At 35.9% G+C, this 13,408-nt stretch overlaps 1 protein-coding gene across 7 annotated transcripts in view; it reads right to left on the reverse strand.

The window, feature by feature from the left end:
- Nucleotides 1–13,408, reverse strand: part of NBEA (neurobeachin) — a 508,722-nt gene that overhangs the window by 408,301 nt on the left and 87,013 nt on the right. For all 7 annotated transcript variants that reach the window (XM_030475974.1, XM_030475972.1, XM_030475969.1 and 4 more), the window contains exons 2-5: nt 11,601–11,832; nt 4,565–4,665; nt 4,211–4,306; nt 366–487 (exon numbers count right to left, since the gene is read on the reverse strand). In XM_030475974.1, the coding sequence (XP_030331834.1) occupies nt 366–487; nt 4,211–4,306; nt 4,565–4,665; nt 11,601–11,832 (551 nt within the window). The remainder of the gene's footprint in view (nt 1–365; nt 488–4,210; nt 4,307–4,564; nt 4,666–11,600; nt 11,833–13,408) is intronic.

Raw genomic sequence — 13,408 nt, forward strand, 5'->3', positions numbered from 1 at the left:
ATGTGCAAACAGAGCTCTCTAATTATAACAGATGTAGTACTGACATCAGCCGAGAATCTTAAATACCAAACAGAAAATTGACATTCTTAACTCTAAGAAACGATGTATTTTGACATTCCTAAAGAAACCATCACACTAGATTTTATGGTTTATCTACAAGGCACATATCTTGCATTCCTGGATTTATAAATTGTAGAGCAGAAAGGACAGATGACTTTGTACAAGTCTGTATACAGTAAGCAGCCTCTAAAATCTGCATGTATTTGGGGGTAAAAAAGTATGTCAGAAACTAAAAACAATGAGAAAAATTAAGTGCAATTAGGAAGCCTGAGAAAACTGTAACTGCAATGTTAGAAGTAACTTACCAATAGAGATAGGGTTTATCCTTATCTACATTGATATTGTTTAGCGGATCCATACGAAACCAGGTGTTAAGAGTAAACCCATTTTGATAAGGCCACTTAGCAATAGGAGGCAATGCAATTGCCTGGAAGGAAGAAAAAAAGACAAAGGAAATAGCATGTCAAAAAAATTTTAATGTTTTGAGAACCACTGTTAAAGGCAATCACTTTCTAAGTTCTTGTCATTCTAGATCTGCAGATCTGCTTTAACTTTCAAATGTTAAAGAAGAATATAAAAAAATAAAAACCTTCAAATAGTGCTTTTGAATAAATGCATTAGTTTTCCATCTATTTTAAAATACTTCCATTTTTATCTACATAAATTCTACCAGTAGAGGACATGAAATTGAATTTGTGAATGGGTAATATGATGAGAAAAAAAAATAGAAAAATTACTTCTCTAGAAATTAAAATATAAATTCAGCTTTCAGTAAGTATTCATCAATAGACTTAAATATCAAGATCAAATTAATCTGAACAGATAGTACAATAGAGATTCACTGTTAAAACTACAGTATTAAAAAAGTAGTTCTCTGAGATTTAAGAGCACTATCAGTTTTTTTCTTTTCCCATAAACACTTAGTAAGGTAGGAGACTGAATATTTTACCCCCATTTTCAGTTAAATACATTAATCGTAAGGCAAAGCCTGAGAAAAAATTGGATTTTTCAAGATTTCATTTTTATGTGCTGGCTGAAGAAGAGGTTTCAGAGAACTCTTTATCCCTGGGCAAGGCCCTGAATACCTGATCTAGTTTTTAAGTTAGGTATTCTTTAGGGAGGAAATCAGGAAAGATGAACTTCAGAGGTCACTTATAAACTGTTTTCAATGATAACACTAAAAGATAAAACATATTTTTGCCTCAGCGTAAGAACTATACACAAAATTAAGTAATTTTAAATTAATTTTAAAAATGTAAGAAATTGAATGTTTGTAAAAGCTTAGAGATTACTGTAGTAGCCAATAATTACAATACATTCTTTCTCCCTCCATCAGACAAAATGTAGAATATTTTATACAAAAGCAGTTAAGAAATAATAGCCTTTAATACTGCTTCTTGAAAGAAATTGTATATGAATGCAAAGCAGAAGAAAAAAGTGTATTTAATTGATATTTTTCAGTTTCAGTAAGATAATTTAAACTTTTACTACACTTTGAAATAATAATGACTGGGTAATTAATCTTTGCACCAATAATATTGTGTTCTTACCAAAGCTGTCAGTGATACTGACTGAACACTGGCACAGGTTGACCAGTGAGGCTAAGTCTCCATCCTTGGAGATGCTCAAAAGCCATCTAGACACGGTCCTGGGCAAACAGCTTTAGGTTTCCCTGCTTCAGCATAGCGGGGCTGGCCAAGATGACCTCAAGAGGTCCCTTCCAACCTCAACCCTTCTGTGATTCTGTGTGATACCAGAGTCACAGTTGGAAATACTTTTTCATGAGTGCTCAAATGTTGCACTGTCCCAGTTCATACCAAAGACTACAAAGATTTGTAGCAAATTCATTCACTGCTTAAAATGAGAATGGACATGAGTCTTTGGGCAATAGTCAGAATAACCACACCAGGATTGTATGCCAATGTAGAAGTACGTAAAAAAATGGTACAGAATAGGACTGACTTTTCATTAGTTTTATATGAAAGGCAATTGCTGAAAGGGTTTTAAAGGCAGAGACATAGGTAATTAAGAATGATAGGGAACTCACGGTAAATTTTAAAATCACATACAGCAATGTCCTCAGATTATGCTAGTATTTGACAAAAGAAGTAAGGCTGATTCTGCTGCTAGCCTGGTACTAACTGCTCAGTACAAAATATTTCAAGGAACTCCTTTGGGATATCACTCCTGCCTCCTTAGAGGGAGTTCCCTGCCTGAAACAGGAAAAGAGCTGCTTCACGACAAACAGGAACAACACCTGGGAATACTATGGCCACCACAAGGAGTCCTCTTAATGGAGTGACTAATGTGCTACTTATACAGGCTGGCAAACATGTAACACAGTACTGGTAAGAGCCCTTCAGTTGGGATAGTGAAGCAGCTCTCACTAGCAGATAAAAAGCAGGCTCCTTCATACTGCCATTAAAGTCTTGATTATACAAGGAGCAACTTTGAAGAGGACCAAGGTGATATTTATCATGAGAAGTAAACATTATGCTGTTTCTCTGTCCGATGTTATCACCATGCATCACACATGAAACCCTGAACTCAGTGCCAGTAAACTACATCCTATCCAGTGTCTTTCTTCTAATGAAGTGTTTTGTTGTTTGGGTCACTTTAAAAGTAATCACCCTAGGTCCACTTCAGAGGATGACTCCTTTCCAGAACTTCATAGTGTAATCCAACATGCGCTACTTAAGAAATGCAAATTTGAAACTCATATATCTTGACTTACAGGGGGGCAATTAATCAATGATGAGTGGTATGTGAAACAAGATCCTAACCAAGGAAAGAAAAATGCTCATTTTGCATTTCAGTTAAGACACTTTATACTCCTGTAATTGATGCCCCTCTTTGGACAGGGAGGAATGTTTGAAATTATTCTGCAAGACTTTTTTTGAACCTCTGATACAAAATTAAGTTTTTTTGTACGAATTTGTATGAATTACATTTCATAAGGGTTTGCCTCTGAAGCCCAGAAATGTCAAGGCAGTATATTTCATTGTAGACATTCATACTCTGCAACAGCTGTCTTGTTGCTGCATGTACTTTTAGAAGAGCTTAACTGTGGTTTTAATTTAGCAGTAGCAAATGAAACTCTCTCTTTCAGCACTCAGTAATTAATTCCTTACACAATCGACCCTATGCATTTTGCTGACGCATCTGTTTGTGCAGCTGAATATCAAACAAGATCAAGGAAGTGATCTAGCCAAAAATAACCTAGGTGAAAACCAGTGATTTTCAGCCAGTTTATTCCCTGATGCAATCTTTCACACTAGCAGCAGTATTCACAAAGAACAGGAGGTGGTGGTTTATTCTTGAAGAGTAACTTCAGTGCTACAGAGGAAATACAAGCAGAACAGCCCAAGAGAATCTCTTATCACCCTTCATGCACTGGCATGAAAAGACATGGATCTCAGGATTATTTCCTCTTAAAGGATTTCAAGTTCTACCATAAGCATATGCTATTCCATACCACAAAAGGAACTGAACCTCAAATCTAGGTATCTCATTTTTAAGCATTTGTATTTACTGCCTTAATAATTAATTTATAAGCCTGTATACAATATTTGAATTTATTTGTAGGTTTTTCTGAATGTACATGCAGTGAATGGGAGAAAGAATATATATTTAAGAAGGTTGAGAAAGGCATACAATTTCATTATCATAAGTAATCACAAAAAATAAAGCCAAAAGAAGGCTGTAATTAAATCTCTGCCTTGAGGGAAAGGAAACAGCTGACAGAGTTCAGATAAAAAGATATAATAACATTTATGACTAAGCTGTCACTGTAAACAGCTGTCACTGACACTGTAAAAGCTCATCCCTAGATTTTCATCAAGCCTCTGCTCTGTATAATATCAGTTACATTATTCACATAAAATACACCATTCTTTGGAATTTTCAGGTTTCACTTTTATGATAACTTCCCCAGACAAACATCTGCTATTTGACACTCCATCCTCATAAGTGCAACTTCGCAATACTACAACTACCTTGCAAACCTACAGAAGGCAAGGTCTACACTGTTCAAGGATTTATTCCCCCTCTCATTTCCTCTTCAAGAATTTCCAAAACCAAATGAAAGGAAATGCAAATGATGAGCAATTCATTTGTTCCTCAAGTTATATTATTTTGGTTGAAAACTTACTGCAGCACTACAGCCTGGGAAGTTGAAAAAGGTATCAGGCCCATGTCTCTGTGGCATCTGATTAAGGACTGATAATAGTTTAACTGCATGTCTTGGCTGTGAAAACAAGAAAATGGCACAAAAGTCAATAGGACCATTTTTGCACTCTCTAGGCTACAACGGAAACTGGACGGTTTTCAAACAACACAGCAAATTAACTCTAAAGTAGTTAGCAAAAATACTTCATTAACATATGTTCAATCAACATTAAAAAAAAAAAAAAAAAAGTCAAGTTTATACGTCCCAGGAGACAATTTATGTTAACTTCAGGCTCTAACAGAATGACACTTAATGCTTTATCTGATCACAGCTTACCCAGATTCCATTTTCGCCTCGAAGCATGCTGAACAAAAGCTTCAACTCTTTGACAGTGATGCTGTAGCTGGCAAGAACCCCCAACATATCAACTAGGAGATCTTCAAAGGAAAATAAAGTTATTCTGAACTCTGAATTTCATTGTTTGGACAAAAAAGCTGAAAAAGTTAACACCTTTAAGAATAAGTGTATTCACAAATTCTAAAAATCAAACTTAGTTGCCTTAAGTATTTTACAAAGAATTTCATATTCTCATTGTTCTATTTATTTTAGAAAAAAAAAAAGTGCAGCTTTAGAATTTGCACACTTGCAACAAAGTATCTATTAAATTTATGAAAAACTAATTCTTCCCATTTAACCACATTCATCATACATTATAACCTTGCTTGCTTGCTCCTTTCTGTCACATACTTTTGAGATAAGGGTCTCTTCATTCCTCTGAAGTTAGTATTTTCCAAAAATTTCTGACCTAAAAGATGCTTGATATTATTATTTAACTTAAGCACACTATATACTGAGAATTTGTATGGTTCCCACAGTTTTGCTACAGTGATAATGCTTCCAAGTTTTACCTGAATGAAAGGCCAGGGAGAAAAAAAACAAACAAAACCAAAACAAACCAAAGCAAACAAACACACACATAAAAAAAAAACCAAACCCAAAAAACAAAAACCAAACCCCAAACCCACAAATAAACCTCACAAAAAATAAGGAATCACTGAGAAAACAATAAAAGACTACAATAAAAATATAAAAAGTGATCAAAATTTACGTAATACGGCTTTCATTGAAACTTCTCAAAACCCATAAACTTTTAAACTAATAGGATTACGTAGTCTGCCTTTCAAAGAATAGCAGGTTTAAAATAACTGCTAGTGCTTGCTAGTGTCAAAACACAGAATTTCATTTTCACATTTTTTTAGCTTGTGGGATGCTGGACCTTGCCTTATACTTTCTTTTGGAATAAAATGCACTACTAAGAATTACCACTTCCTCTAGCAGGAGGATAAACATTTTACTTATCTTCACAGATGTAGCGTATGAAATTTAATTCAGAGATCAAGCAGTGAAGTACAGAGATTTCAACACAAAAAAAAAAAAAAGTAAGGACAGAATAGAATCAGCATTAACAAACTTTTTCAATGGGGTCAAAAATCAGAAATTTCCCTCATCAAACTTGTAGAAAACATGAATAAGCACATATCTTATTTGCAGGACTACATGTTCTTCTTGTTCATTAGAGAAAGATGACTTTTACAGGTGCTGACAAAGAGTAGTCTTGAAAAGCATCCATCCTTTTCGAGGAAATTTTGCATTGATATTTTGTTTTAAAACAAATTTTCTCTCTGCAAATCCCTACTTACATATTTTTGAATAAGACCATCAGTATCTATTTAACTTGTTCCACTGTGAAACCGACCTCTGGTCCTCAGTACACAAAAGTGAAGACTACAATACCATTTAATTTACAGGAGATACAGTAAGCGGTTCAGTGAATGAAACTCTATGTCAGGAAAAACAAAAGCAAAGCACTGTAACTTGCAGTCATTTTCATAATAAGATCTGAAGATATTCCTAATGTTCAAGTACAGACTTTTTCCCCCCCTTTCTTTAAAGGAAGAGTTTATTTAATCTTCCCTTTAAAATTAGTGTCACATCCTGTTTGTGACAGAACTTCTTAAGGGAAACCAAAATAAAGCTAAGAAAACTAAAACCACTTGTCATTTATGATGATGAATTCTATGACTCAGCTCCTCATCTAGTACCTACAAGCATCTGCCGTCTTCACTGTACAGTCTCCAGCCTGTAATGTGAAGCTGGTAGAGATTGCACATATTGTATATGATCAGAAATTGGGAACAGTAACACACTGAAAACTCAAAAAGGAAAATCAGCACAAGTGAATACCAATCTTTGGCTGAGAATTTCCCAATTCTTATTTTGTAGTCTTAGTTTGCTTTTTAGATCAAACTACTTCAAATCTTGTTTCCTTTACAGAGGAAAAAGTGTTGTGTAGAAGCAAAGTTGTTTGGTGAAAATCAGAACATGATTTAAAAAAAATCTTCTAACATAGATAACAAAAGTGTAAATTAACACAGTCAAACACATACATGCTTGACAGGTTTTAAAAATTACTGAACATGTGCTGCTTTGTATCATCATTATAGCCCTGTGCTGCCTTATGGCACAGAAAATTTCTTATTTCTGCTGAAGATGTTGATAACCCGCAGGCATTAGAAATACATATTTATAAATAATGAATAAAACATTGATGGAGAGAAATAAATGTAAGCTCCCTAACAACATAACTCTGGGTAAAACAAAGACCTGAAAAACTGAAGCCCAGTAGGTAATATATAAAGATTAAAAAAAAAGAACATATGTGGAAAACGAATCCCTTCCTGCTACTTTAAAATATTCCTGTAAACACACCTAAAGAAGGTTTGTTTCTAGTTTCAATATAACAAGACATAAAAAGAACTGTACTCTATTACATAACTTTATTTATACTTATTAGAAAACTCAGTCCACATCTGGTTTATAATTCCTAACAAGCCACTCATCTATAAATAGAAAAAGGTCACAGAACATACTACAATTGGATTTTTTTACTGTTTACTTCATTTTTTTTTATATTAAATAAGATCACATATATAACTGGTATCTATGATCTCATTTCAGAAACAAAATTGTGTAAAATAATATTACATTCAGGAGAAAACAGGCACTGTTTCTCATTTTCAGTGCCTTTCTGAAATGCACTGAATGCAACCAATTTTATGCCTGTTAATGGCAACTTCTGACTACTTTTATACTAAGCAGTTTATATATGATCTATAAATTAATCAGAAACCTTGAAAGAATGCCTAATTCCATTATCTAATATGAAAATACAACAGTGAGAAAAGAGCCTGCCTGTCTTTCAAGTAACAGTGAGCCTATATCAGAATGAATGGTATGGCATTAACTTTAGAAGACGTATTAAACGGCATTGGAAACATATTAAACAGTTCAGGAAAACTATCCTCATGCCTCCTTAACCTTTTAATAACTGATAGCCATGAAACTGTGAATGTTAATTCTGTCAGTGAATTAATTTCTACAGGTTGGCAATAGAGAATGTGATAATTTTTTTAAATTTTTTTTCTACAGGTTGGAGAAATAGAGAATGTGGGAAGTTTTTCTTATGGAACCAATTGAAGGAGAAATGCTTGTTAACAGCTCATTAATGACAGTCAAAACCTAGATTTTTGCTTAAAAACTAGGAACTGTTGAAGTGCTTAAGAAATCAGTTCCAGCAATTTTAGAACAACTATCTGCAGCATCACAATAGAACTGCAGGAAATAAAATGAGGCTTAAGGGAGGCAAAGCCACTCTGTATGAGTTCTGGCTACTTTCTCATCCACCATTCAGACTTCTCTGAAGGTACTACGGATATCCAGTTGGAAACCTGTAACGAGTGGTGTCCCTCAGGGATCGGTGTTGGGACCGGTCCTGTTCAACATCTTTGTCGGCGACATGGACAGTGGGATTGAGTGCGCCCTCAGCAAGTTTGCCGACGACACCAAGCTGTGTGGTTCTGTTGATACGCTGGAGGGAAGGGATGCCATCCAGAGGGACCTTGACACACTTGTGAGGTGGGCCAATGCCAACCTTATGAAGTTTAACCAAGCCAAGTGTAAGGTCCTACACCTGGGTCGGGGCAATCCCAGGCACTGCTACAGGTTGGGCAGAGAAGAGATTCAGAGCAGCCCTGCAGAAAAGGACTTGGGGGTGTTGGCTGACGAGAAGCTTAACATGAGCCGGCAGTGTGCGCTTGCAGCCCAGAAAGCCAACCGCATCCTGGGCTGCATCAAAAGAAGCGTGACCAGCAGGTCGAAGGAGGTGATCCTGCCCCTCTACTCTGCTCTCGTGAGACCTCACTTGGAGTACTGCGTACAGTTCTGGTGTCCTCAACATAAAAAGGACATGGAGCTGTTGGAGCGAGTCCAGAGGAGGGCCACGAGGATGATCAGGGGGCTGGAGCACCTCCCATATGAAGACAGGCTGAGGAAGTTGGGGCTGTTCAGCCTGGAGAAGAGAAGGCTGCATGGTGACCTCATAGCAACCTTCCAGTATCTGAAGGAGGTCTACAAGGATGCTGGGGAGGGACTCTTCCTTAGGGACTGTAGTGGTAGGACAAGGGGTAATGGGTTCAAACTTAAACAGGGGAAGTTTAGACTAGATATAAGGAAGAAGTTCTTTACAGTGAGGGTGGTGAAGCACTGGAATGGGTTGCCCAGGGTGGTTGTGGATGCTCCATCCCTGGCGGTGTTCAAGGCCAGGCTGGACAGAGCCTTGGACCACGTGGTTTAGGGCAAGGTGTCCCTGCCCATGGCAGGGGGGTTGGAACTAGATGAGCTTAAGGTCCTTTCCAACCCTTACGATTCTGTGATTCTATGATTCTATGATATACAGTTGCAAAGAGTCTCTCAGAGCAGATGATCTGCTTCACTACTCAACAGCTGGAAACAGAGAACTGCAAAAAGTGAATTCCTCAAGGAAGATCCTTGAAATAAAAAAAAGTGCCAATCGCCTGTGCAATTATTTTAGCAATCTTTTCCCCTTAACCACTGATAAAATGGCTGACCATCCTCTATCTTGGTATAACAAATTATCACAGTACAAAGACAACTTCTGACAGGTGATGTTTCTGGAAAGCAAGTGGGAATACGAGTAGCAATGATCCCATCTGGACTGCAACTGAGACTTTCAAGGTGATTAAGCTTTAATTCTTGACCACAGAATCTGTGAAACTTCAAGAAGTGAGATATATAAAATGCTGAGAAGCCTCGTTAATCTGATAGTCGTAACCTAAACAGACAGAGAAGTTCTTCTCACTTCTGGTGTCATGACTCTGCATAGCAGATTAGGGAACACAGATACTGCATTAGTTGTCACCGATTTTGTTGTCAAGTGCCTACCATTGAACTAGTTAGTACCTGACCATAGTTATTACTTACGACTTATTACCAACACTGTTGCCACTTACAAAAGTGGTAAAGTGCTTGCAGAAGAGACAAAAGCAAAATGATGAATTTGGTTGCTTCCACACCTTCATCAGAAAAATTCTCAAAACCCCACATTCTCATCTATTTACAGTTATCAGAGAAAGACCCTACAAAGTGTAATTCTGTTAAATCCCTGCTCATGATACATAGAAGAGTATTCAGATAATTTGATACACATTGCAGAACTAAAATGCCATCAGAATTCCAATTTTTAGGCTTGATTTTACATTAAATGTGCTCTCTTCATCTGTGTAAGTATACAGAAGAGTAAGCTTAGTCATGTTTTCTCTGCAAAAGGTCTTTTTCTGAAGAACTGTGTGATGACTCTCAAAAAAAGATTAATGGGGTAGAAGCTCCATGGTTTTTTTAACGTACTAACCTTGGCTTATATTAATAGTTGTAAATTCAGAGTGATTTTCCAATTAACAAATGCTCTCGGAAGCCAGATCCTATACTTTTGATTTCTGATTCTACAATTAGCTAAGCATTTTGTTTAAAGTTCTCTCCAATGGGTACATAATTACAGTTCTATATGCCACATACAGGAGTACTATTTAGGGTATCTCAAACTGGACAAATTTTATTGATAATGATTACTGATGTAAGCATATTATTTCCATGAGTGAAATAAGACAGAAATGTTTGTTTTCATTAACTAATGTCTTATATTTAATGTGGAATAAAACAATATCTTCACCCTTATACTATACTGATGTATTTACAAGTCCTGCAAAAAAAAACAACCCATACTTGGCAAAAATAATTGGTTTGTTAATCTATTGATGTTTTGTGATACTTCAGTCTGAATCTTGCAGAACAATATTTAGCATAACATTTCTGGGTTTTGCATTTACACATACATTAATCAACAAACTGTTCACTAAGACTTGCTTTGAAATACAGAATGTAGCTTTTTCAAATACTTAATATTAAAGACACCTTTATAATGAAAAAGAAAGATGAGGACAAAACCATTCCTGAATAATATAGCTTTGATGGATCTTCCTCTTGTTTCTGGTCTGAAATCCTTGCTGGTTTACTGTTCCCCAAAGCCTATATATGCGTTAGGAAGCAGATTATGGACCAAAATCTCAGGATTATAGAAGACAAACCTCTTCAGTCTTTTAAAAATGCCTTACAATTTCAGTATCGTACTATATATAAATTAAGAACTACTTTCACATTGAGTTGAAAGAAAGCGGCTTAAGTTTTTCCCCAAGGAAAGTAGGAGTAGATAAATACTAATCATAGGAAGCCGTGACAACAATGTGACAACAAAACCTGTTCCTCCAACCAAGTAATTCAGGATTACAACCTGTACCCTACTACGCAGAGATACAGCATGAAATATCATAAAATCCTACACTGAAAATGCTGTGCAACAACTTCATCAGTTATTTTGAGTATGTGAACAAAGCATGCAATTTTTTTAATGCAGTAAAAAATTACAGAACATTAAAAATCACAAGTATAAAACCAAAAGGGTTATTATAGGGAGCACAGCTATACGCTCTGAAATTACTGTTTAATATAATCCAAATGTCCTGCATTCAAACCTATGAATAATTTCTGATATGTTGTCAGATGTAGGTTATGTTTAAAGTGAATCATAATAACAATTTTAAGATCTGAGTAACTCAAAATGATCAATACACTTAAAACTAAAACATTACCTTGACAGTTAAGAAGTCTGACATGTACTGTTCTTAATTATGTTCAAAATTGCTTTTTTATCATGAAGATGTTATCTCCTCAGAAGAATTAATAGGCAATTATTTTAAACAAGGTATCAACATATATTTTATACTAAGAACATATTTTTTTCTTTTTTCTGAAATTGATAAGAAAGTACTTCTGACTCAATAGTAGTATTAACCAAAATATCACTTTAAGTAAAAACGAAGATATCCCAAACCCTTCCATAATCCCAAAACGTTGACAGTTCAAGAATGCAATAATTATTTTATCAGCTGGCAATTTATACCTGCAATCATGTCGTCCACAGTACTCATCTTCAGCAGTACCTGTTCAATTAAGCCAACTTCTGTGCTAGTCTGTAAATTACGGACACTTTTACGTAGAATTGCTGTAAACATACTCCAGATTTCTGCTTGGCACGTTACATCACAGTGCTCCAAAAGCTCTGACATGCACGTAATGCTCTCTGCATCCTGGATTATAAAGTTCATCTCTAGATCAAATTCACCACCAACCAGCTACAAAAGAAAACAAGAACAGCATTACAATGTGAAATACATAGCTTAGTGTCTTTCATACTCTTCATTGTGACCAATACTGAATATTTTTTGCATTATGAGAGAGGTGATTTTGATATGAGAAACTCACAGCTATGATCTGTATAAAGCAAATTAAAAATGCTATGCAAAATATAGCTTGTACAAAATCTATACACTATCATAAAATCCTACTTTCAATTTTGTCATAGTGTTGAATACAGCACTTCCATAAAATAAATCAAAAGTTATTTGAAATATCTCTTCCTACAAAGTAACTGAAATGGCAGCCTGGCCCTGAGGGATGTAGTGCAGAAGCTGTAGAACCTGGAAAGCTCACAAGCTCTCCTGATACAAGCCAACATTTGCCCTTAGTGACATGTTTGCAAGACCATACCGCCCTTTCCACTGTACCACCCAAACTGTCATGCTCAGAAAAAGAATCAGTGATCTGCTCTGGACCAACATAGACTTCGAAAACTTGTTTAATTATACCACAGATCAGTTTGTCATGTGGCCAAGGAAACCTACTGCTAGTGCAAGGCAGAGACAGCTCTGGGAGAAGAACAAGCACTCAGGAGAAAAGTGATTTAACAGCAGTACTGATGAAATTACAGCATGACTCCTACCTACTGAGATAACTTGCGAAATGCTACCTGAAGTCCAGAGCTCCCATTAAATACCACAACTACCAGGCATGTTTAAAAATCAAACCCCTTCTAATGGCAAAAACATCTTTCAATTCTGAAACAAAGCCTGACTCGCATGCATCCTACTTCATCCTACTAGCCTTGAAGAATTTTGAAAGCACCAATGTTAAATTTCAGTAACTGCAAATATCAACTTTAGAAAGGCAAAACAAGAGAATAATTCTAAAATAATTTCAAGACATTTTCTATTTGTTGCAGAAAATTATATAATTAAAATTGCAATAGTATGCTTTAAATTAAAGATATTCAAAGAATTAGTCCTTATAAGTGTATAATTTCAAGTAACTTTTAATAGAAGGCTGTTTCATAGCCTAAAAGCAGTTGGTATTGCCTTCAAATTGAACTCCAAACAAGCAGCAAGCTGAAGTCCTATGCCAACTTCTTTTTGATGGTTGAACCTATCCAAAGCCTTCTTTCAGACCCAATATGCAGACAAAATTAATAAAACTAAGCAAGGACTAGCTTTGGATTCTACCGTAACTCATATTTTTCAACCACTTACAAATTACTTTTTCTCTGTCAATTAATTGCTAAGAAAAATTTAAAATTTCCAAACCCAAAGGCTTCTAATATACTAAAGATATAAACTATCTTCTTAGTTCTCCTGAGACATTTAATTACATTTGAATAAAACTATTATCCTAACTGAAAGAGGGTAGGTTTAGATTAAACATTAGGAAGAAATTCTTTACTATGAGGGTGGTGAGACACTGGCACAGGTTGCCCCAAGAAGTTGTGGCTGCGCTATCCCTGGCAGTGTTCAAGGCCAGGCTGGACGGGGCTTTGAGCAACCTGGTCTAGTGGAAGGTGTCTCTGCCCATGGAAGGGGGAGGTTGGAACTAGACAAT

The sequence above is a fragment of the Strigops habroptila genome, chromosome 2 (genome assembly GCF_004027225.2).
Source record: "Strigops habroptila isolate Jane chromosome 2, bStrHab1.2.pri, whole genome shotgun sequence".
In the NCBI taxonomy this organism is placed as follows: Eukaryota; Metazoa; Chordata; class Aves; order Psittaciformes; family Psittacidae; genus Strigops; species Strigops habroptila.